Source organism: Mobula hypostoma, chromosome 9 (assembly GCF_963921235.1).
Source record: "Mobula hypostoma chromosome 9, sMobHyp1.1, whole genome shotgun sequence".
Taxonomy (NCBI): Eukaryota; Metazoa; Chordata; class Chondrichthyes; order Myliobatiformes; family Myliobatidae; genus Mobula; species Mobula hypostoma.
In genome coordinates this window covers 57,179,790-57,206,226 of record NC_086105.1, presented here as the reverse complement: position 1 = coordinate 57,206,226, position 26,437 = coordinate 57,179,790, and the positions used below count along the sequence as shown (strand labels likewise).

Genomic DNA, 26,437 nt, shown 5'->3' with positions numbered 1-26,437 from the left:
AAAGTGCAGTGCAGATGAACAATAAGGTGCAAGATCATAATGAGTTAGATTGTGAGATCAAGAGTCTGTCATAACTTACCAGGGAATCATTTGATATTATTTTAACAGCAGTGTAGAAGCTATCCTTGAGCTCGGTGATATGTGTTTTCTGTGATGTGCTGAGCTGTGCCTACAACTTTCCGCAGTCTCTTGTGGTCACATATAGAGCAGTTGCCATACCAAATCATTATGCATCCAGATAGGATGCTTTCCATGGAGAATCAATAAAAATTAGTGAGGGTTGACAGAGGTATACAAATCCTAAGGAGGGTACAGCAGTAGTGAGTTTTATAGGCAGTGGCATCTATGTTTACTTCGTAAAATTCATGTCGGAACAGAAACATAACAAATGTGTCTCGGGTGTAAAGTTTGAACTCTCCTTAAATCCCACAGAAAACAAAAATACCAGAGGTCCTTACGTATTACAGGGGAGTGTGACAGGAATTCTTAGCTGCTTGGCTTTCTCCATAAGTTGTTGGCAATACTTTCCCATATATTAGAAGAGTATGCTAGTCATTATGTCCTGCAACACACACCATGGTGATGATGTAAACTCAGCCAGCTCCATCATGGGCACTAGCCTCCAGTCCCCACCATTGAGAACACCTTCTTTAGGTGCCAGTACCATCCTTTTCTCCCATCCAGGTGGATACACATTGTCCCATGCCTGATGCTGCACACTCAAGTATTTTGGGTGTTAACACAAACAATGCATTTCACTGTGTGTTTTGGTGTACATGAGATAAATAAACTTGGGTCTTGGATCTAGTGTTCCTGTGGATGACACGTATAAACTTTAATGTTTTAAAGGCAGCGTTTCAGCAAGTTGCAGTGAAATCCAGAAGACAAAGGAAGTGCAAAGGGATGGAGAGTACCTGCTAAACATCGAAGGCAAACTCATCAAGGTAATGTGTCTTCTAGTGAATGGCAGGGCCCTGGGGAGAGGGAGAGTTGTGGGACAGAGGGATGGAGTGAAAGTGCATGGTTCCCTGAAAGAAGCATCAGAGATAGACAGGGTGGTGAAGAGCCTCTTAGCTCACTGGCCTTTGCAATTCAAGGCAGTGAGTACAGAATAAAGATTGGGAGGTCATGGTGCAGTTGCACATGACATTAGTGAGACCACACTCAGAGTGTTGTGTTCGGTTTTCTTTGCCCACCCTAGGCAAGGTGATATCAAACTGGAAACAATGTAGAAAAGACTTACAAAGATATGAGGGACTGAATTATAGGGAAAAGTTGGACAGGCTAAGACTTCATTCCTTGGATGGGTACAGAATGTGAAGCATAGATAGTGTGAATGCACACAGTCTTTTTCCTAGGGTTGGGGTATCAAGAATTAGAAGGAGCTCTGAGGAAGAGCCACAGCCCAAAGTGTCGACTGTTTACTCTCCTTCAAAGATGCTGTCCGATCTGCTGAGTTCCTCCAGCATCTTGTGTGTGTTGCTCAATATTTCCAGCATCTGCAGAATATCTTGTGTTTCAGAGCTAGAAGGCACAGGTTTAAAGGTGAGACAGGAAAGTTTAAATAGAATCTTGAGGGGCAACATTCTCACGCAGAGGGTTGTCATATATAGAATGAGGTGTCAGAAGAAATGGTTGAGGCAAGTATAATAACAGTCGGATGGGCACGTGGATAGTAAGTGTTTAGAAGGCTGTGGGCCAAACACTGGTAGATGAGACCAGATAGTTGGGCTTTGTGGCTGGCAGAGACCAATAGGGCTGAATGTCCTGTTACCATGCTTTATGAGTCTCTACAAACTGATCACTGTTCACTCAGAATCAGGACTGTAATGTCATTATATTAATGCCTTGACTTCCAGGTATACTGTGCAGGAATGCATTCTGATTATCCTCGGGAATATGTAACACTATCCAGCGGAGAGGCAGATAATTATTCTGAAGTTTATGGATACAGGTAAGTTTTTGACTGATTTACTGGCAAAATGTCACCTCACTCTGTGTTCATGTAATCTGAGTGTTTTGGATATCATCCCAGTCGGGACAAAGGAAAAGCAAACAGGCATTTGCAGTACTTTCTTTCACTTATGTAGGATGATGCAAACCCTTTACTACCAACTAACATTAAAATACACCTCTTGCATCACAGACAAATGCAAGTTATTGAGACATGTACCAAAGTACAGTGAAAATATTGTCCTGCATTGTGTTCATACTGATCCAATCATTGAAACACTGTATTAACGTAATACAGAAAAACGACAAGAGTGCAGAATAAAGTGTTACACTTACAGAGAAAATGAAACGGTGCATTAAAGAGATCATAGTGCACCCTAATGCACTATTTCTTTAATTTAAATACAATAGATTCCAGTTAATTGTGCAGCTGCTCATTTGGGACAACTCTTAAAGAACAAAAACTAATTGAGAAAATTGCCAAGATTCCCTTTGTTTATTTGGGATAATATGCCGCTCAATTGGGGCATCAGCCTTGCTGAACAGTTTCTAACTAGTGTCATTTGCGCGCACTTGTATTAGACACTACACTGTACTTAAAGTGAACAGTTTTGAAATAGCATGTCTTTGCTTTCAAAAGCAATGATTTTTGTCACTGGCAGTTGGAGGAAAATAGGCAGTAAAGCAATTCAGAGCTGTTTTGCTGGCTGCGGTTTCAAGCAGTCACGTTTGGAGATGCCAGAAACGGCTTGAAGTGAAAATGAAACAATTCCACTACTTCAGTAAGTTAGGAACTATGAAGAATTTGAAGGTATCGACAATCACCTTGAATGTTACAACGAAAATGAAGATTTGGAGGATGCAATTGTCGATAGCATTTTATGAAGGCAGTCCATTATCTGCACTAGGTGCTGCTGATTTTGTTCATATATGGTAAGTCAAAAGAACATGGCAGCATACACTGAATGAATTCCTCCATCAATAACAAATAGTAACTAATACACAGTTTTATATGTAGTTCTGTAGTACTATTTGTAGTGTTCTAATTTGTTCCATGTTTCCCTTAAATACATAATTTGTTACTCAGCTTGTCTTTTTTTTATACCTTTTAAACTATTCTCATGAAAATTGAGTTAATTGGGATGTTCTCTTAATTGGGTCAAAATGTGCTGGTCTGCTGTGTCTAGAACTCACAGTATATACATTTCTTATTGTAGTTCATTGTACTGCTGCCACGAAATAACAGATTTTATGACATGCTTCAGTGATCGTAAAGCTGACTCTGATTCTAATTCTGATTATCTGATATTAATGTCATTGTTTGACCACAGCAAGAACAGACACCAGACGATATAAATGACGTTGTTGAGGAATGCATGTTCGGCAATCCAGCAGTGTGTTTGTATATGAGAACTGAATTGCAGAGTTTGGTCCTGAGCACCATCTCGTAGGTGGTGCTGGCCTCCCTTCAGCCTGTCAGCTGGAAGCCAGCCTTCCTACAGCACAACATCCCCTTGTCCATAACTTTACTGTCTCCAGAGTTCACTGTGGCAGCCTCCTTCATTCTACAGCACAGGAAGTGCAGATCAACCTGAACTGCTGCCCCCATCATCCTAACTTATGCTTAATTCAGTTTAATACATAGTGCCCACTGGTTAGCATAGACAAGATGGGCCGAAAGGCCTGCTTCCTTTGTCTTCAATTCTATAATTCTCATTCTAATCATGTTTCACCCATCACTCCTGTGTGTGTGTGTGTGTGTGTGTGTGTGTGTGTGTGTGTAAAGTTCTTTGAGGTCCTAGCATTAGTTATTCCTTTGATTTTAAAGTCCCCTTGCTTATTTACAAATTGCACTAGTGTCCCAGGGGTTCCCACCTCTGTGATTTGTCTCTTATAAGGTGTCTGCATCAACTCTGCTCTTTGCTCACTTTGAAAGTCAATGTTTCCCCCATCAGGAGCCAAGCCTTTAACTTGTATGCCACATGATTTCATCTTCCTTCTGCAGATCCTTCCATCTCACTTGAAACCCACCTTGAACTTGCTGACTGTAAATACTGCCAAGTACTGTGTCATGGCATACTTAACAATCATATCTCCTCCAGTACCAACAGATACAAAACATTGGAAGAACTCAGAAGGTCAGCATGCATCTATAGAGAAAAATGAATAGTTGATATTTTGGGCCAACACGCTTCACCAGGATTGGCCAGTCTTCCGTTTCCCTCCCACCCTTTTATTCTGGCTTCTGTTCTATTCGTTTCTGGTCCTGCTGAAGGGTCTCAGCCTGAAACATGGACTGTTCATTTCCCTCCATAGATGCTGCTACACCCGCTGAGTTCCTCCAGCTTTTTGTGTCTGTTGACGTGGATTTCCAATATCTTGTGACCCTTGTGTCTCCTCCAGTACCAATCCCTATGTCACAGGTTTCCAATCACAGAGATAACTATCTAACATCACCCTTGGCCTTTTATCAACAATCCAACTTTGGGTACCTTTTTCCAGCCTGCCCTGGATACCCTGGATTCTAACTTTCCAGTCATGACCAGGGTCTCACAGACGTCCATGTAGACAAGAAACACCGTTTCCTTACTTCTTTGAAACATTCCATTATATTGGCCAGATAGGACGTCCCCCTAAAATATCCATGCCAACTATTTTTGACTGATCCATGCTTGTAATCACCTGGATTATTTCTGCAAACTTTTATAAACAAACAACTGTAAGACACAGGAGCAGAATTATGCCATCTGCTCCACTGTTTAATCATGACTGGTTTATTTTCCCTCTCATCTCCATTCTCCGAGTTTCTCCCCAAAACCTTTGACTCCCTTGCTAATCAAGAATCTATCAACATCCACAGCCGTCTGTGTCAATGAATTCCACACATTCAGCATCTTCCAGCTAAGGAAATTCCTCCTCATCTCTGTTCTAAAGGGAGATACTTCTTTTCTGAGGTTGTAACCGCTGGTTTCATTGTAAGCATCCTCTTCAATTCTACTCTACCCAGGCCTTTCAATATTTGTTAGGCTTTAATAAGATCCCCCTCATTCTTCTAGACTCTGGCGAGTACGGACCCAGAGCCATCAATACAGGCCCAGATCTGTAAAAGCCTTTAAATCACATCTATGTTTGCTGACTTCCAGTCATCTAATGGTGTGGCAGTAGCCACCAAATATTTGGGGTTAGGGTCATAGAGAAGTACCCTCAATGGCCACCGTATTAGGTAGCTCTTGTGCATGTCCACGGCCTTCTGTTGCTGGTCTTCCACTTCAAGGTATGATGTGTTGTGCATTCAGAGATGCTCTTCTGCACAACTCTGTTATAAAGTGTAGTTATCTGAGTTACTGTCACCTTCCTGTCTGCTGAACCAGTCTGACCATTCTTCTCTGACCTCTCTCATTAACAAGGCACTTTTGCCCACAGAACTGCTGCTCTGTGGATTTTTTTTTGTTTGTTTTTCACACCATTCTCTGTAGAGTCTGTTGTGCATGAAAATCCCAGGAGATCAGCAATTTCTGAGATACTCAAACCATCCCATCCACTTACAACAGTCATTCCACGGTCAACATCACTGAGTAACATTTCCTCCCCATTCTGAACAACAACTGAACCTCTTGACCATGTCTGCATGCTTTTTTGCATGGAGCTGCTGCCACATGACTGGCTGATTAGATACTTGCAGTAACAAGCAGGTGTACCTAATAAAGTGGCCTCCAAGTGTATACAGGTAATAGAATTAGTAAATCCTTTCTCTGCTGTCATCGGTCCATCAGTCTGATGCATTCTCCTACAATGTATCCATGCCACTCATATTTACTCCCTAAACAACTGCCCCGGGAAGGGTCCGAGAAGCTGTTACACAGGGCCCAGCCCCTCTCACAGAGCTCTGTGGCAGCAAGACCCTATTCCACATACTGATGATGGAGCCTTTGCTGTGGCTGAACTCTGGAATATGTGGTGGCAGCATTCATTTGTGGACTTCTCCTCACACTGCAAGACCAACATCTCCTCACACTGCAAGACCAACAAGTTTTAGACAAACCGAAGTGCATCTATCTGGGGCCCAAGGTATCGAGACAACCACAAAGAACGCACACCAACAACTATACTTCATTAGGGGTGTGAGGAGATTTATTATGCCACCAAAGACTCCAGCAAATTAATACACATGTTCTGTGGAGAGCATTCTGACTGGTTGCATCACAACCAGTTAAAGCAAACAATACATTTCACTGTATGTTTCGATGTACACGCGATAAACAAACTTGAATCTCGATTTTGAACCTGGAATCTTGTGCCTGGTACAGAGGCACCACTGCACAGGATCGAAAGAGGCTGAGGAGGGTTGTAGACTCAGCCAGATCCATCACGGGCGCAGACCTCCCCACGATCAAAAGCATCTTCTAAAGGCAGTGCCTCAGGAAGGCGGCATCCATCTTGAAGGACTCTCACTGCCCAGGCCATGCCCTCTTCGCTTTACTGCCATCAGGGGAGAGGTGCAGGAACTCAAAGATACACACTGAACACTTTTGGCACAGTTTCTTCCCTTCCACCACAATTCCGGCGCCAACATAGCATGCCCACAACTTATTAACTAACAGTACGTGTTTGGAACGTGGAGGGAAACTGGAGCAGTCACAGAGAAAACAATCAAAAACTCCTTACAGACAGTGGCAGGAATCAAGCTTCGACTGGTGATTGCCAGTGATGTATCGCTGTTGCGCTAACTGCTACACCATGTGGTCGTTGTGTGCAAGTTGGTGGCTCAGGCATCCAAAGAACTTCATTGTTAAGAACCTGCTCTTCTTTCATTTGACGTTGGTAACCCTACTATAATACTATTGGCATGCGTGACTGTTTTCATCTAACAGATTATAATCGGGAGTTTGGCCTGAGCCATTATCACGCCATCATTGCTCGAGAGCACAAACCTGTGTGTGTGTGTGCAAGCACTGAGTCTGAATTGCTAGAGGAACTTAGCAAGTCGGGCAGCATCAATGGAGGGGAATAAACAGTGTTCCAGGTCAAGACCCTTCACCATGAGTGAAATGGCCTGGGTGGGTGAGGAAGAGCCTTAGTCATTGTAATAGTATACCATCCCAGAGGGCCATACGAGAGGCAGCAGTGTGATTGAGGTGTAGGAATGTAACAGAACTGTACGGAAAGCATTGACTAACAATGTAAAGAATGAAAAGGCATTACATGGCTTATACTTGTAAATAATTGTTATTATGAATAAAGTTTACTTTGAGAAAAAAGGAGTGGAATTAACAGCCGACTGAAATATCGACTGTTTATTCCTTTCCATAGATGCTGCCTGAGCTGCTGAGTTCCTCTAGCATTTTGTTGTGCTGCTCAAGACATCGAGCATCTGAAGAATATCTCACATTACTGCTGTCTCATGAGGCAGATTATGTCATTTATAAAAGCCCTGAATAATTCCAAATGCAAAGGTCAGCTGATGGCCAGGACATCAGTGGGGCGGGAGAAAGATTGCTAACAGTTGTTTCTACTTCAGGCTGAGAAACCCTTATGAATGTCCTTATAATGGACACAGAAGAGAGGACTGCTCCTGCAGAAATGATTACCTGGCAGCGGGATACACAGTGTTTCGCAGAATACGGGTTGACATCAGCTCAATGCGTGTCATAAGTAAGTACTTTGCTCATCAAACATTTTGCTGGAAAATCTAATGTTTTACAGGGTGGAGGAAAGACCAAGCAGAAAGCAATGGATTAGAAATAATTTCTGAAATGACAGGCAGATGTTATTTTTCATGAAGGGAGATTTGATTAAATGGTGTAAAATATAACCAGCTGAGATGGGGATAGGTTCAAAGGAGATTGGCATTTTACACAGAGACTGGTGGATGCTTGAAATATGCTGCTGGAGGAGTTGATGAAGGCAGATGCGGTAAATGCGTTCGAGAGGATCTGAAATCGGCACATAAATAGAAGGCAGAACATAGAACGGTACAGCACAGCTCAGGCTCTTTGGCCCACAATGTTGTGCTGATCTTTCAATCCCTAAAATCAATCAGACCTTTCCTTTTCACATAGTTCTCCATTTTTCCATCATCCATGTACCTACCTGAGAGTTTCTTAAACATCCCTAAGGTATCTGCCTCTAATAGTGCATTCCACACACACACACCGCTCTCTGTGTTAAAAATATATACCCCTGACATCCCCTCTATACTTTCCTCCATTCATCTTAAAATTATACCCGCATATTATCCACTTCCACCCTGAGAAAAGGTTTCTGGCTGTCAATGTGCAGAGGATAGAGGAATTGTGGACGTCAGCAGGCAGATGGGATTTAGTTACCAGTTTAATCAGTGCAGCACCACGTTGTGGACTGAAAGGCCTGTATTCTTCTCCGTTATGTGCTATAATTGGTGGTGTAGTGGTGCAAAAAATAATTGCCTCCCCTTGTAACTCAGCGGCTAAAGAGTGAGGGAAGTCATTTGTATATTGTGGAAGCAATGGGAGAAGAAATGGAGAGCTGGGGAGTGGGATTAGTCTGAATGGTTTCGTCCTGCTGACATGAACATGAGGGACTGAGTGGCCATTTTGATAGTCACAGATCTAGTAGAAGTGTTTTTAATAACAAACATGGCTTGCCACCTCTGCTGAGTTAATGAGAGGTAAAACGGTGTGAGTACTGTAAAAGGTGGTGGGTGCTGCGAGGATTACAGCTGCTTTCAACCAGAAATTAGGAAGTGTATTACACGACCTTGTGACACCAAATATGTTTTACAGCCAATAAACTCATATAATATAGTCATTGCTTTACATAATGTTGTCAATTTGGGTCATATCCTGGAGACCACAACATGATAAGAACATGTTTCAGTGTTTAAAGAAATTGCTCATAGTCTGTGGTTGTTGTTGGAGGTGGGGAACAGCGCCAGGGTGCAGATCTTGCCGAGTACCTAAACCAACAGATGATGAAGGAATAATGAAGTTCCGTGATATTAAGAAGGTGTTATCCTAACATTTCTTTCATAGAATCACAAAGCACAATAGAACAGAAAGCCTCAGCCCATCTAGTCTGTGCCAGCCTGGTCTTCAGCATAAACCTACCTGCACTTGGATCATTGCCCTCCATAACCCTTGCATCCATGTACTTATCCAAACTTCTCTCAAATGTTACACTCAAATCCATATCCACCACTTATGCTGGCAGCTTGTTCTACAGCTATCCTGCCCTCTGAGTGAAGATGTTCTCCCTCGTGTTCCCTTGAATACTCCATTTTCACCCTAAGTCTATAACCTCTAACTGTAGTCTCAGCCAACCCGGGGAGAAAATGCCTGCATACATTCACCCTATCTATACCCCTCATAATTGTGTGTGTGTGTGTGTGTGTGTGTGTGTGTGTGTGTGTGTGTGTGTGTGTGAGTGTGTGTGTGTGTGTGTGTGCGTGCGTGTGTGTGTGTGTGTGTGTGTGTGTGTGTGTGTGTGTGTGTGTGCGTGCGTGCGTGCGTGCGTGTGTGTGTGTGTGTGTGTGTGTGTGTGTGTGTGTGTCTCAATAAGATCGCCACTCATTCTCCTGCACTACAAGGAAAAAGGTCCGAACATATTCAGTCTTTCCCTACAACTCAAGTACTCACATCCTGGCAAGATCTGTGTCAATTTTCTCAGCTTTCTTTCAAGCTTATTGATATCTTTCTTGTAGGTAGGTGACTAGAACTGTACACAAAACTCCTAATATGGCCTCACCAACCTTGGAAATAATCAGTAGGTCAGACCAGTGAGAAGAGAAAGAGAGCTAATATTTCAGTTGAAAGACCTTACCTCAGGTTTGATAACCGGAATTATCCAAGTGGAGAATGGGATTGCCTTGGGTCTGAATGTCGTATGGCTTTTAGAGTTTTTTTTAAGCTACATTTGTCCAAGCAAGTGGAGGTTAATCAGTCATACTCCTGACTTATAGATGGTGGTAACGTTCTGTGGAATGAGGAGAAGAGAAGCACACATTCTTTGAATGGCTCTGCATACCTGCTAGCTTGGATTGTTTCTCAGGGTTGGTTTCTCCCAGAAATTTGACATTCGGTTCTCTAACCTTGGCCAAGCAAAGTGGTTAGACTCTCTGCCTGTCTATTGTTATCGGTGATCAGTGCCTGCCACTTGTGTAGCCAGTTGTTTCTCACCATCCATCCACCATAGCTGTCATAGGGTGCCGAAGAGAACTGCGGCCTTCTCTGAGGAGCCAAACAATGTGAAATTATGAGCAAACTTCGCTCCCAATGGAAGGATCGAGGATCAGCTTTATATGCTGTATACACTTACACGTATCAGGAACTTGCTGTGGTGTATTGGTCAGGGCGTGACTGGCAACATAAAACAACAACATTCATAAAGCACATGAAGTATAAAGTCAGAGGTTACAGTATGGATGTGGAATAAAATATGCATAAATACTGTACATAAATGCCAGCATGTACATTATCTACAAGGTAAACAGCATTCTAAAGTATGATTTAAAGTATTTACAGCACGGTGCAGTGATGGGGCGATAGAGAAAGGGTGGTAGGGTCCAACTAGAATGGTTGCTCAGAATAACAGTCTGGGGGAAGAATCTTTGAAATTGGTATTAAGTGTTTGCTTTTATAACCTTATAGTGTGTTCCAGAAGAGAGCTTTTGAAAAAGGCATCTTGCAGGGTGGGTAGTGTCTGCAATGATTTTTCTCGCTCACTTCTTTGTGCTGGACACTTACAAGTCCTGCAGAGTTGGTAGACTGCAAAGACAAAGACCTGTTCTGCTGCCCTGACGGTTCGCTGCAGTTTTTTGCATATTGTGAGAGGATGCTTAACCAAACCAGACAGTAATGTCTGATGTGAGGATGCGCTCTAAGATGGCAGTGTAGAACTGCACCAAGTATATTCTGAGGAAGATGGAATTTTACCATCTTGGAAGAAAGTCATTGCTGGACACCCTCCTGAAGGCAGTGTACTGTGCCAGAGAGGATTAGCCTCTAGAAGCTGAAGGATTAGAATACATTCCAAGTTTCCCTCCAGCCAGTGGTAACTTTTTCCTCTGACTTTGAGTTAGTTGGTTTTTCAGGAATACTTCTTGCCCATTCATTCACCCTCTGCAGGCTCTCTGTGTTCTCCTCACCACTCATCCTCTGTCATCAGCAGACCTGGAAAGTGGAGACACAGCCCTGAGACAAGGTCTTGACCCGAAATGTTGACCATCTCTCGGCCTCCATAGGTGCTCCTTGACACGTTGAGTTACCCCAGTTTCTCTGCTACAAAACTGAGAAAGCTGTCCTTGTACCAACTCTTGACAGGGGTGGGCACCTACAAGCTTACTGTACCTGTGAAATTCAGCTCTTTGGTAGGTGTTTGAACCAGCGAGAACAAGAGCTCTCACTGATAGAACCTACATTGACTTGGGGAATGTGTCGCTAGTCTTCAAGTGCTACATATATCCCTACAGACGGTCTCATTGGGTTTGCCATCACATGTCTTTTCGCAACACCTGGACGTTACCTTTGGACCTGGTCAAGGTGTTATGGGGCATGCTCTCATGGATATTTCCGGTCAAGATGGAATAGTGGCAGCTCCTTCGACAAGGGAAGGTGGAAAGCAGTAGTCAATAGCTCTTTTTCTTTGTCTGAATGTGACTGGCGTCAGTAAATGTTGAGGATACGCAGAGCCATGTTCTTCCATTGCTTCTGCCTTTTGTGTTGGCCTGCCCAGAAGTTGAAAACAAACAAATTGACGGTAGAGTTGATATGCTGTTCAAAAGGTTTGACTCTCCATGCTCTCCAGCTTCCTCAGCTTAGTAACCAGTTTTGCTGTTGATGGAAAGAGTTAAGAGAGCTGAGAAGAAGGTGCAAAGAGTCTGCAGTGGGATCTAGATGGGCTGAGTGGGAGGACAAGAAGTTGACAGATGTGGGAAGGCGTGTGGTTATCAAATTCAGAAGGAAGAATAAAAAAAGCAAAAAAAAAATTATTAAGCAGAGTAAGACTGCAAAAGCTGCAGTACAAGAGGATCTAGAGGTCTCCATACCTGAAGCACAATGGGTCAGCACTCAGATGCAGGTCATTGGGAAGAGGAATGAAACATTAGAATTGATTCAAACACAATGGAGTGTAAAAGTGGAGAATTTTAACGCAGGTGAGACTGCACTTGGGAGTACTGGGGACAGGTTGATATTCTTATTTCATATTTGATGAAGATTTTCGAATCACCATTACCTGCTCAACCGCCTCACACGTCAACTCCTTAGGCCCAGGATCAGTCAGGTGACCCCTACCTGCACTGCACTGACGTGTGAAGAGAAGTGGACCAGGTAATGCAGACTCTGATGGAGATTAGAAGAAGAAGAGGTCATCTTATCAAAACATGAGATTCAGAGGGGGAATAACAGGGTGAATTCTGATGTTTTTTTTATCCTAATGGGGGGTACAGGGGCAACATGGTGTCAGTATAATGGGTACCTATGTTAAACGGAGATGAAGAGGAATGTCTTCTCTCAGCAGATGGTGAATCGTTCAAATCATGTACCCCAAAGAGCTGTGGCGCCTGCAACATTAAACTTATTCCGTATAGAGGTCGAGGGACATTTGAAATACAAGGGAGTTGCGGGTTTGGTGGGGAGGGAGGAGGGGTAGATCAGGAGGGAGGTGTTTTGGCCAAGATTGGATCAGCCAACATGCTTTGAATAGAGGAATAATCTCAATGGCTCAGATGGCCTCCTCCTGCTCCATTTTTTAATGTTCTAATGTTTGACGTAAAGTCCCTTACGAGAAGGAAGAGGAGTTTTTGGGGAGCTGGACAGGGTGTTCCACAGCCAGAATTCACATCTCACTGGAGTCTCATCTCCCCTCAGTTGAGCCACAGCTGCTGGATGTCACAATTTCATTGTTAACAGTCCCATTCATGAAAGGATCTGCAATGCTTCCTCAGCTTCACACAGGCAAGTGAACCTCAGATGTGCGTTTAGGACTCCAGAATGCACGGACAGACTGAGACAAAAGTGGTATCACCACACAGAACACATTCCAGCTGACAACGGTGCTGAGGCTGAGAAAATTAAAATAAAATTCCATGTTCAATCCATATTCTAGGATTGCAAACGGAACCTACAGCTATCAAATCCCAACAGTTTAGGGACCCCCTCGCATATTCCTTTCCCAAACTTCACATGTGCCCCATAAAGTACCGTCTTTCATCACCTCCTCCAGCTTATTCATCCTGACCATCTATGTCACATCTTTTCACCTCCTTCTGGTCCATACTTTCTGGTCTGTTCACGTGGCATCAACATCTGTAGTCCATTGCTCTGAGCAGTAGCACTCTCCAGGGCTGCGTGCTCAGCCCGCCGCTGTCACGCTGTTGAAGCATGACTGCGTCACAGGATCCAGCTCAAACCGTGTCATCAGGCTTACGGATGACACAACGGTGGTTGGCCTCATCAACAATGATGGTGAGCCGGAGTACAGAGAGGAAGTGGAGTGGCTGGTGGACTGGTGTGAGAAGAACAACCTAAGCCTGAATGTGGAAAAGACTAAGGAATCACTGTGGACTTCAGGACAGTGCAGATGAATCATCCCCTTTTGTTCATACATGGGATGAATCATCCCCTTTTGCGCATACATGGCTCCTCCGTAGAGAGAGTTAAGTGTGCCAAGCTCCTGGGAGTTCACTTCACAGACAACCTCGCCTGGTCCCTCAATATCACCTCCCTGAGAAAGAAGGCAACTGGTGCCTCAATTTCCTGAGGAGATTGAGGAAAGCGAGGCTCCCCCCCCCACTTACCCCCTTACCTTCCTACGTTATTATGTGTTATGTTTACTACTGTGCTGTACATCCTGGTTCAGGGAAACATTGTCTTCTTTGGCAGTATACACGTATATAGAAAAATGCCAGCAAACGTGATTTGACTTAACAGGGCTCTGGGGTAATCTCTTGTAGCCATTAGAATATTGTCCCAGATGTTCCTGGTTTACACGATGGAGCTGGGGAGGGGGAGTGGGGAGGTGGATGAGGGACAATGGCGAGGGAAAGAGTGAGAGAGAGTACAAGAGCAGAAGGTGAAAGAGTGGGTAAGGAGGCAAGAAGGGAGAGGAGGGTAGCAGCAAGCTGGAGGAGGAAGAGGAAGTGAGGGAGACAAAGTCAAAGCAAATTTATTATCAAGGTACATGTACGTCACCAAATAAATCCCTGAGATTCATTTTCTTGAGGCATTCACAGTGAAATAAAGAAATATAATTCAATTTATGCAAAACTATACATAATCAAAGACTGACAAGCAATGTGCAAAAGAAGACACATCGCACAATTAAAAAATAAATAAATAACGCTCCGCTTATCTATCTATTGTGTTGTTTACTATTCGTTGATTAAGATGAAGGCGATGGGCGGAGAGAACTGAAGAAGGGGAAAGAAGGAGAGATTTCCAACATTTCTGTTACCAGGACTAAAGTCATCGCCCATCCCAGCCTTTCCCTGGGTGTTGGTCAAAACAGCTATCTAGCCATCCTTTGGGTTTAGAGAACCCCAGTGGGAGAAGGGAGGCTGCATTGGCAGTAACCACATTTAAAACTTAGATTGCCTATTAATACATTAATTTGTACTTGTGCAAATCGACACCCCAAAGAGCAAGTCCAATATCGAAGGAGTCTAATATTGTCAGCTGTGAAAGCATCCCACCCACCACCACCACTAATTATGTGAGAATTACAGTGTGACTGGATGTTGCTGAGGGTCAACTCTGGGGAATTAACCCTAGGGCTTGGTCCCAGAGGATACAAGAATCTACCTTTGTCACTGGGGATGGTGAGGGCTGTAGGCACAGAACAGGCTGTGCAAATTCCTTTTGTGGAACTATTTGGAATTAAGCAAATATTATCAATTATTTCTGACTTTGCTTCTTTAAGTTTGGTTTTGGTTTTGCTTTATTATTGTCACATGTACAGTGAAAACACTGGAGATGCTGCAGGTGCTGGAAATCCAGAAAAAGAAAACACAAAATGCTGAAGGAACTCAGCAGGTTGGACATCATCCATGGAAAGGAATAAACAGTCTGAGATTCTCCAGCAATTTAGTATGTGTTTACCGTGAAAAGCTTGTCTTGCATACTACTGTTCATACAGATCAAATCATTAGACAGTGCATTGAGGCAGAGGAAGGTAAAACAGTAAACTCAGAGTAAAATGCAAAAACTACAGAGTAAGTGCCGTGCGGGTAAACGAAGTGCAAGATCATAACGGGATAGATTGTGAGGCCAAGAGTCTACTTTGTACAAGTCCATCAAGAGTCTGACAACAGTGGGATAGAAGTTGTCGTTGAGCCTGGTGGTATGTGCTTTCAGGTGTTTGAATCCTCTGCACGATGGGAGAGGGGGGATTAAAGAATGTTTCTGGGTGTGGTCTTTGATTATATTGGCTGCTTTACTGAGGCCGTGGGAAGTGTAGACAAAATCCATAGAGGAGAGGTTGGTTTCTGTGGCGTGCTGAGCTGTGTCCACAACCCTCTGCAGTTTTTTGTGGTCACCTGCAGAGCAATTGCCATAATCAAGCCTCAATAATTTAAAATTTTAAATAATTGAAAAGAAAGCAGATAATTTGAATACACTTTGAATGCAGGATGATCAGATGATGCAGGGCCTACATGGAAGGTCGATCACAGATGATGCCTGGCCCGCTGTCCCTTCAGCAGTTTGTACCATGCTTCGGATTTCTGCATCAGGAGTCTCTCATGTCCCCAATTGCTCTCAGCGACCCCTCTTGGCTTTTATAGCTGGAAAAGCTCATGGTAGGAGATTTGACTTCTCAGAGTCAGTCAGGGGGTATGGGAATTGGGGTGAAGTCTTGCTGAGTGCCCCTGGAGGTACTGTCATGGATGGAGGAAGCCCAGGATGTCAACATTTAAGAGAAGTTTAAGTACATGGACCTGAGAGATATGGACGTCTATGGTCCAAGTGCAGGTTGAGGGGGTTAGGCAGTTCAGCACAGACTAGATGGGCTGAAGGGCCAGTTCCTGTGCTGTAGTGTTATGAATCCATGACTGGATGTCCCTGGTTAGTGGGGCTAATTCTTCCATCTGTTTCCTGTATGGTGGGAGAGAGTGTAAGCCAGGGTTACCAGTAAGACTGAGCCCAATACCGAGGAACAGTGTACTTATGATAGAGGAGGTTCACAGGGAATAAATCCGTTTACTACAAGCGCAGATCTTTAGCTGTGTTAAACTCGAGTTCACAGCAGTGCTCAGACCCTGCGCTATTTCTCTCGGCTGGGCTTTTTGACTCTGTTTTATTGGAGCCGCGGGATTCGAACTTCCCTCGGGGAAGCCTGGCAACTGGTTGGTCTGACCTTGCAGCAGCTCACACCAGCCCCTTGTCAGACATTCCTGTCGTAGCCGCGGTGTTTGTCTGCCAGCACTCGGCGTCCAGGAGCACGGCAAAAAATATGCTGCTCACGTGTTACAGCCCCTTCTGCAACATAATGGCTTCAAGATGGTCCGGGGATTACGCAGATGCTCAGAACTGCACTGCGCTGTAATTTTCCAGCCAAAGCAGCTTTTTTTGTTAATTAGGAGGCATTCATCTGACCAAATTAAATTCGCAGAATAAAGATTAAGCATTTCCCTCAAAAAGGGCAAAAAAATCTTATAGATTCATGCAGCTCTATAAGCTTGCAGAATGATTATAGGATAATATACACAAGGGATACTGCAGACGCTGGAAATCTACAGCAGTACACACAAAATGCTCGAGGAACTCAACAGGTCAAGGAATAAACAGTTGACGTTTTGGTGCAAGACCTTTCATCAGGACTGGAAAAGAAAGGAGAAGAAGGCAGAACAAGAAGATGGGGGGGGGAGGGGAAGAAATACAAACTAGAAGGTAAAAGGTGAAGTCAGATAGGTGGTCGGAGGGGGGGATGAAGTGAGAAGCTGGGAGGTGATAGGTGGAAAAGGTAAAGGGCACAAGAAGAAGAAGGAATCTGATAGGAGAGGAAGTGGACCATGGGAGAAAGGGAATGAGGAGTGGCACTGTGGGGAACTGATGGGCAGATAAGGAGAATTGGAGGTAAGAGGGGAACCAGAGTGGAGAATAGAAGAGGGGAGGGGGAGGGGGAAAATTATAGGAAGTTAGAAAGATCAATGTTAATCAGGTTGAAGGCTACCCAGACCAGAAGATGAGGAGTTGTTCCTCTAAGCTGAAAGCGGGCTCCTCGTGACAGTAGAGGAAGCCACGGACCGACAGCTCAGAATGGGAGTGGGGATGGAATTAAAATGGTTGGCCAATGGGAAATTTGCGGCAGATGGATTGTGCTCAACAAAGTGGTTCCCCCCCCCCCCAGTCTACGTCAGCTCTCACCAATATAGAGGAGGCTGGAGCAGGAGCACCAGATCCAGTAGGCAACCCCAAACGATTTGCAGGTGAAGACTTACCTCACCTGGAAGCAGTGTTTGGGGCCCATTTGCTGCTGTTGGCATGAAACTGCAGAGAGTTGTGGACACAGCTCAGCACACCACAGAAACCAGCCTACTCTCTATGGATTCTGTCCGCATTTCAGTCAAGCAGCCAGCGTAACAAAAGATCCCACTCGCTCTGTATACTCTCTCTACCCTTCTCCCATCAGGTAGAAGTTACAAAAGTCTGTAATCACGTGTCACCGGGCTCAAGGACAGCTTCTATCCCACTGTTATAAAACTATTGAATGGTTCCCGAGTATGATCAGATGGACCCTTGACCTCACTGTCTACAGCATTATGATCTTGCACCTTACTGTTACCTGCACTGCACTTTCTCTGTAGCTGTGACACTTTATTCTGCATCGTTATTGTTTTACCTTGCTCTGCCTCAGTGCACTGGGTAATGAATTGATCTGATTGGACAGTTTGCAAGACAAACTTTTCACTGCATCTCGGTACATGTGGCACCAACAAACCAAATCCGATTCCATCAGGTCATAAAACCATAAAAAATAGAATTAGATTTAGGCCATTTGGCCCATTGAGTCTACTCCACCATTTGTTCATGGCTGATTTATGGCCCCATTCTCCTCTCCCCTCCAAGTAACATTTGATAGGGCATAAAATATTAATCAAACACCAATAAAGAATCTATTAACCTCCACTTAAAACATACCCAATGGTTTGGCCTCCACAAAAAAAGGGTGTCTATACATAAGGTGATTGACAGGAAATGATAAAATAGTGGTGGTGGAGAGGGTGTGGTGAGATGCGTTAATGGGTGGAGGCGATGATCAGCCTTACTGCTTGGGGAAAGTACCTGATGTTTGAGTTCTGGTGGTCCTGGTGTGGATGCTGCATAGCCTCTTCTATGATTTGAGTGGGACAAACAGTCCAGAACAGGGTGGGTATTATCTTTCGTGATGTTACTAACTGTACATTTCTCTGAATGTTCTCCATCTGCCACTTCTTTGCCCATTCTCCTAGTCTATTGAATTCCTCCTGCAGACTCCTTGCTTCCTCAACACTACCTTCCCTTTCATCTATCTTCATATTGTCTGCAAAGTTAGCCACAAAGCCATCAAATCCATCATCCTAATCATTAACAAATAACATGAAAAGAAGTGGTCCCAAGTACAACCCTGCAGAACACAACTAGTCACCAGCAGCCGATCAGAAAAGACTCACTTTATTCCCACTTGTTGCATGCTGCCAGTCAGCCAATCTTCTATCCATCTTTAATTACTTCCATATAATATCATAGACTCCATGAACAGTGACCCCACTGTGACGGACAGGAGGGCATTCCAACCACTAGTTAAAACTGCCCACAGCTTCACCAGCACTAGTCTACCCACCATCAAGGACAGAACGACCATAAAACATGGAGGAGAATTAAGCCATTCAGCCCATCAAGTCTGCTCACCATTCCACCATGGCTGATGTACTATCCCTCTACACCACATTCTCCTGCCTTCTCCCTGTAAACTTCCTGCCACCCTTACTAATCAAGAACTTATCAAACTCCATTTTAAATATACTCAGTGACTTGGCCTTCACAACGGTCCATGAATTCCACAGATTCACCTCCCTCTGGCTAAAGAAATTTCCTCTCATTTCTGTTCTAAATGGATATCCCTCTACGCCAAGGCTGTGCTTTTTGGTTTTAGTCTTCCCCACTATAGGAAACATACGCTCCACAACAACTCTATCTAGTTCTTTCAATGTTTGATAGGTTTTAATGAGATCCCCGCTCATTGTTCTGAACTCCAGTGAGCACAGGCCCAGGGTCATCATACGCTTCTTCATACATCAACTCTTTCCTTCCCAGAATCATTCTCCTGAGCTTCCTTGGGACCCTCTCCAATGCCAGCACATCCTTTATTAGATAAGGGGCCCAAAACTGCTCACAATACTCCATGTGGTCTGACCAATGCCTTATAAAGCCTCAGCATTACATCCTTGCTCTTGTATTCTAGTCCTCTTGAAATGAATGCGAACAATGCATTTGCCTTCCTTACCACTGACTCAACCTGCGAGATAACCTACCAAGTTCCTCTACACTTCCTTACACTATATTCCATCTATCACTTCTTTGTGATTTCCCCAAACTGCATAAGTCCTTGTGCAGACACCCTGCTTCCTCAACAGTAGCTGCTCCTCCACCTATCTTCGTATCATCCGCAAACCCGGCCAAAAAGCTGTCAATCCCTTCGTCCAGATCATTGACAAATAAGATGAAAAGAAAAGGTCCCGACAGTGACCCCTAGTCACCACTAGTCACCAACAGCCAACCAGGAAAAGCCTCTTTTATTCTTATTCTTTGCCTCCTGCCAATCAGCCAATCTTCTATCCATGCCAGCACCTTTCCTGTAATACCATGGGCTCTTATCTTGTTAAGCAGCCTCATGTTGGCACCTTGTCAAAGGCCTTCTGAAAATTCCAATAAACAGCTTCCACTGACTCTCCCATGTTTTTCCTGCCTCAAAGAATTCCAACAGATTTGTTGGGCAAGATTTCCCCTTAAGGAAACCATGCAGACTTTGGCGAATTCTACCACATGCCTCCAAGTACCCCAAAGCCTCGTCCTTAATAATATACTCCAACATCTTTACAACCACTCAAGTTAGGCTAACTGGCCAAGAATTTCTTTTCTTCTGCCTGTCTCCATTCTTAAAGAGTGGAGTGACATTTGCAATTTTCCATTCTCTGAAACCATCCCAGAATATAGTGATGTTTGAAATATCATTACTAATGCCTCCACAATCTCTTCAACTACCTCTTTTAGAATCCTGGGTATAGCCTTTCTGGTCCAGGTGATTAATTTATCTTCACACCTTTCAGTATCTGTTCTGGTCCAGGTGACTTATTTACCTTCAGACCTTTCCGTTTCCTAAGCTTCTTCTCCTTATTAGTAGTAACAATCTTTTCTGTCCCCAGACACTCTCACATTTCTGTAATTCCGCTGGTGTCTTCCACAGTGAAAACTGACACAAAATACTTATTAAGTTCGTCTGTCATTTCTTTGTCTCCCATTACTACCTCCGCAGCATCATTTTCCAGCTGTTCCATATCCACTCACCTCTCTTTTACGCTTTATATATCTAAAAGATTCTTTTACCGTCCTCTTTTATATTATTGGTTAGTTTACCTTGATATTTCATCTTTTCTCTGCTTATGGCATTTTAGTTGCCTTCTGTTAGTTTTTAAAAACAATGCCCTACCTTCCCACTAATTTTTGCTATATTATATGCCCTCTCTTTTGCTTTTATGTGATCTTTGACTTCCCTTGTCTGCCACTGTTGCCTCATTCTCCCTTTAGAATGCTTCTTCATCTTTGGGATGTATCTTTCCTGTGCCTTCCAAATTTCCCCAGAAACTCCTGCTAGTGTCCCCTTACAATCAACTTTGGACAGCTTCTCTCTCATGCCTCTGAAATTCCCTTTATTCCACTGTAATACTGATGCATCTGATTTTAGTTTCTGCCTCTCAAACTGCAGGATGAATTCTGTCATATTATGATCATGATCTCCTAAAGGTTTCTTTACCTTAAGCTCCCCAATCATATCTGGGTGATTACATAACAACCAAACCAGAAAGCCCGCCTCCTACACCAACTCTCCAGCCACATATTCATGTGCCAAATATCCTATTCTTGCCTTCACTGGCATGTGGCACAAGCAGCAATCCAGACATTATTACCCTGGTGACCTTGCTTTTCAGCTTTCTGCCTAACTCCCTATATTCTCTCTTCAGGACCTCTTTCCTTTTCCTATCTATGTTGTTGGTAGCAATATGTATCATTTCTTCCAGCTGTTTATCCTCCCTCTTTAGAATGCCGCGGACCTGATCCGAGACATCCCTGACTCTGGCACCTGGGAGGCAACATACCATCTTGTTGTCTCCTTCTCGTCCACAGAATCTGCTGTCTGCTCCTCTTATTATGGAATCCCCTATCACTACTGCACTCCACTTGTCCCCTTCACTTCTGATTCACAGAGCCAGTCTCAGTGCCAGAGAGGTTACTACAGCTTCCCCCGGTAGATTATATCCTCTCCCCACCCCCCCAACATTATCCAAAGCAGCAATAATAAGTATATTATTATTGAGTGGAATGGCCACAGGGTTACTCTGCACTGCCTGCCTCTTCCCGTTCTCTCTCCTGACAGGGATCTTCCACCTGCAACTACCTCCCTGTAGCTCCTATCTGTCACCTCCTCATTTTCCCATATGTGCACTAGCTACGCACTTACAGAAAAAATCTCTCTCGAAATTTACTTAGGACCTCCACTTACACTTGCCCAAGCCTGTTCTCACCTAAGTCTGTTGAGCCAAAACCTGACCACTGTTCATTCAGAAAAGAGCCACTCAGCTTACACCTCTCTTCCTTTTATTGGTTCCGCGCTGATTGCAGCCCGCTGAAAGAAACCAAAGGCACCCAAGCTCTTTATAAAGCTCGCAGCGCATCACCATTAATAATCTCTTGCACCGCTCTTGTTTTATGAATGCTACTTATTTTCAGCTCCTCGAACAATACAGAACTGTACATGGTAGAGGTTTCTGCATCAACATAAGATATTTCCTCCTTCTTCCCGCGTATCATTTCCCCTGCCTCAAGGCTGTAAGGAACTCACATTAGCTACAGCTAACTTTTTTCACATATTGAAGTCCTTACTTCCATTTAGCTGTCCCACTGGGTTAGTGTCAGGTTCTCCTTTGCGGTCCCTGATCAGTGAGGTCCTGCGAGACGTGAGGATTTGGTTTTAAACACTAAGAGCTGTCAGTACGTGGAATACCTCACGAGATTCCATAGACATAATGTCACAAGAGCAGAAAATGGATAAACTTTGAAAAAGCGTAAAACAGAGTGATGAAGTAAGTGTTCTTGGCAGGAAAGTCAAAGTAAATTTATTTTCACAGTGTATGTTACCATTCCATTTCTTGCAGGCATTTACAGGAATATAAAGAAATGCAATAGAATTCATGAAAAATATGCACAAATAAAGACTAAGAAACAGAGAAACAACCTCTCCACTTAGTGAGAGGCTGGGGAGGAAATGCATGTGCTGAACTCTGCTCTGAGACTGTGTAATGGTGCATGTGGAATGTAGCAAACACACAGAGGTGAGCAGACACCTTGTCAATGATATATATTAACTTTCAGATATAGGAGCAGAATGAAGCTATTTGGCCCATCGGGTCCACACCGCCAATCAATCATAGCTGATCCTTCTTTTTAACCTCCTCCTCCCACCTTCACTCTGTAACCTTCAACTCCATTAATCAATCAAGAACCTGTCAATCTTTGCCTTAAGTACACCCAACTGGCTCTGAAGCAATGAAGTCCACCCTCTCGCTGAAGAAGTTCCTCCTCACTTCAGTTTCAAAGGGACATTACTTTATTCTGAGTTTGTGCCCTCAGACTGTCCCAATAATGGAAACGTCTTTTCTATATCCACTCTATCCAGGCCTATCAGTGTTCAGTAGGTTTGCATGAAATCCCCCTTCACTCTTTCAGAGTTAGGAGTATCAGTGTATTTGTTAGTGCATCAGTAATGGAGTAGGGCTGGTGTTAACAGTGCAGGACACAGCTGCAGAGGGGTGCAGTGAAAACCAAGATACTTTGGTTTGGTGACAGCAAACTAGGTAGTCAATTGAAAGGTCCATCCGGGATAAAGACACAAAATGTTAACCAGTGCTGAGGACCATGTGAGAGTCTCTACTAACTTTTTCTGGGGATCTTCACCCTTGTCGTAGTGGAGAGGCTTGTGAGTTCCTGAGATCCTAAGAATGATACCGCCTGCAGTTTAGCCATCTGGTGCCTAGCTCCTAGTAGGGTGACCCATGGTGGTAAGGTCAAGAGGGAGGCTCTAGACAAAGAGCTGGTGGAATGTGATGACCCTTCACAATGGCAGTTGAAGGTGGAGGAAGGGTGCAACAGGGAAGGGTCCCCAATCATCTTGCATTAAGTTGCCACTGGATGCTGACCCTGAATCTGTCAAGGTCCATGTAGTGGCTGCCCATGAATCAGCATCCCCACATTAAACAAAGTCATGCATAGCTGTCCGCCATCAGGGAAATCCACCCAAAAGCACCAGAATATGTAGATCCTGCCTTTGCCTTTACAGCCTTTTGAGGATCTGCCAATAGTTTAAGTTCAAGTTTAATTGTCAATCAAGCATACATGAATGCTCATGAATACAGCCAAATGAAACAGTGTTACTTTGGGGTCAAGGTACAAAACACAGCACCAACAGTCACACACAGCATAAGGCACATGCAGCATATATAAGACATCAGTCACACAAAAAAAGTCATCCAAGTCCCTGAGTCTGTGAATGTTGGAGCAGTCTACAGTCGAATACATTGCAGTTTGTCTTCTGCAAAGCAAGCACCAATGCATGCTGCATCACACCCCCCTCTAGTGGAGTGCACCAACTCTGACGCCTCTCTCCAGGGTGGATGCAAACAGGCAACACTGTGGCTTGAGATCTAGTCCTCACTATGACCGAGGCCACACAGCTCCCCCACCGTCCATTGTTCTGTCCGCCAGTAAATCAGTGGGTCGGACTTGCAGCGCTCTGCATTAACAATGTCCAACAGGGTCTTGCGATCACAAGAAAAGCGACTAAGACGATCACTTGCTGCACACCACCTTTGCGCCCTGACTTTTCTGACACCTCTCTGGTGCAGGCAGCAGTATGATCCATCTTCTTCAGTCTCTCCACCAACAAGCAACTTGCTGATGGGGTAGATCTGCAGTGCTTTAGTTCTTGATATCCAGCATGGTCTTGCGATTATAACAAATACATTTATAAAAGAAAATAACACCTCCGGTTCACCCCATAGAAGATGCTGTGATCAAACACACTGTCATATCACCAGAATAAACAACCAACAGACATGTAGACAACTGCTTTGGAGAACATCATACTCGCCTTGAGTGACTGTACTACTGCTACTCTCCTAATTTCAGTAAGGAGGACAAATGGGGACAGGGTGAGAAATGGGGCAGGGATGGGAATAACAGAGACAATGACAGGTGGGATTTCCGCAGAAGATTACAGATTCAAACATTTAAAAGACATTTATTATCAAAGAATAAATAAATTATACAGCTTAAGATTTGCCTGCAAGAAACCCGAATAACCCAGTTTTAAAAAAATCAAAGAGCAAAAACCATTGCACAAAGCGAGGACAAACGTAGGTCATGCAGACAGTAGAAGCAAGGCAACAGCGTTCTGAAGCAGACCAAGTGCCAGATCTCCTCCTGGAGCAGCTAGAGATGGCCCAAGCCTCATTTCCAGGGCAAAAGCATGCAACAGCCGGATCAGTTCACAGTCTTAGCACCATGGAGAAAGAAATGAACATTTGTGGAAGAGTGAGTGAAATCACCCCGGCTCTCGCCTCCAGACCCGACAATCGAGCTTCCAGTCTATCTGTGCTAGTGTTTAAATTATCCAAGCGCCAGGTAATGCCTCGATCTAGGACCTGGAACCCGGTGCCACGATATGCTTGAGCTTCCTAGCACAAAGCCACTCTTGATCTCGCCAAATTGGCTCGGTACTTGGAGTGATCCAACCTCGCACCCGGGTCAGGTGAACAGGCATCAAAACTCTTCTGCATCGACTCCTTTCCAAATCGCTCACTCCGTCTTCGACAATGATACCAACTCTGTCAAACACGTCGCCTGAAACAGATGGTGTACACCCTAGAGTTCTGAAAGAGGTGGCTGAAGAGATCGTGGCGGCATTACTAATGATCTTTCAAGAATCATTAGATTCTGGAATGGTTCTGGAAGACTGGGAAATTGCAAATGTCACTCCATTCTTTAAGAAGGGAAATTATAGGAGAGTTAGTGGGACCTCAGTGGTTGGGAAGATGTTAAGGATGTGGTCTCGAAGTACTTGGAGGCATATGAAAAAAATAGACTGTAATCAGCATTGTTTCTTCAAGGGAAATCTGGCCCTGACAACTGGTGGAATTCTTTGAAGAAATAACAAGCAGGATAGACAAAGGAGAATGGGTTGATGTTGTATTGTTGGATTTTCAGGAGGCCTTTGACAAGGTGCCACACATGAGGCTACTTAACAAGCTACAAACCCATTGTGTTACAGGAGAGATTCTAGCATGGGTAAAGCAGAGGCCGATTGGCAGGAGGCAAAGAATGGGAATAAAGAGAGCTTTATCCTGACGAAGGCTCTCGGCCCGAAACGTCGACTGTACCTCTTCCTAGAGATGCTGCCTGGCCTGCTGCGTTCACCAGCAACTTTTCTGTGTGGAGCTTTATCTGGTTGGCTGCCAGTGATTGGTGGTGTTCCACAGGAGATTGTTTTGGGATCGATTCTTTTTATCATATGTCAATGATTTGGATGATGGAATCGATGGCTTTGTTGCACAGTTTGCAGATGATACGAAGATGGATGGAGGGGCAGGTAGTTTTGGAGGAAATAGGGAGGCTACAAGGACTTAGACAGATTAGGAGAATGGGCATAGAAGTGACAGATGGAATAGAGTGTAGGGGAAGTGTATGGTCATGCACTTGGTAGAAGAAATGATTATTTTCTAAATGGAGAGAAAATACAAAAATCTGAGGCACAAAGGGATTTGAGTGTCTTTGTGCAGGATTCCGTAAAGGTTAATTTGCAAGTTGAGTCTGTGTTAAGGGAGGCAAATGCGATGTTAGCACTCATTTCAAGAGGCCTAGAGTATAAAAGCAAGGATGTAGTGTTGAGACATTATAAAGCACTGGTGAGGCCTCACTTGGAGTGTTGTGAGCAGTTTTGGCCCCTTATCTTAGAAAGGTTGTGCTGACACTGGAGAGGGTTCACGAAAACGACTGCAGGATTGAATGGATTGTCATATGAAAAGCGTTTGACGGCTCTGGCCCTTTATTCACTGGAATTCAGAAGAACAATGGGTGACCTAATTGAAACCTATTGAATGGTGAAAGGCCCTGATAGGATGGATGTGGGGAGAATGTTTCCTATGGTGGGAGTGTCTAAGACCAGAGGACACAGCCTCAAAATAGAGGGGCGTCCTTTTAGA

At 44.1% G+C, this 26,437-nt stretch overlaps 1 protein-coding gene across 3 annotated transcripts in view; it reads left to right on the top strand.

Moving 5' to 3' along the window:
* Positions 1-26,437, top strand: part of LOC134351744 (A disintegrin and metalloproteinase with thrombospondin motifs 20-like) — a 697,549-nt gene that overhangs the window by 646,730 nt on the left and 24,382 nt on the right. For all 3 annotated transcript variants that reach the window (XM_063058346.1, XM_063058347.1, XM_063058349.1), the window contains 3 exons: positions 850-944; positions 1,860-1,954; positions 7,472-7,605. In XM_063058346.1, the coding sequence (XP_062914416.1) occupies positions 850-944; positions 1,860-1,954; positions 7,472-7,605 (324 nt within the window). The remainder of the gene's footprint in view (positions 1-849; positions 945-1,859; positions 1,955-7,471; positions 7,606-26,437) is intronic.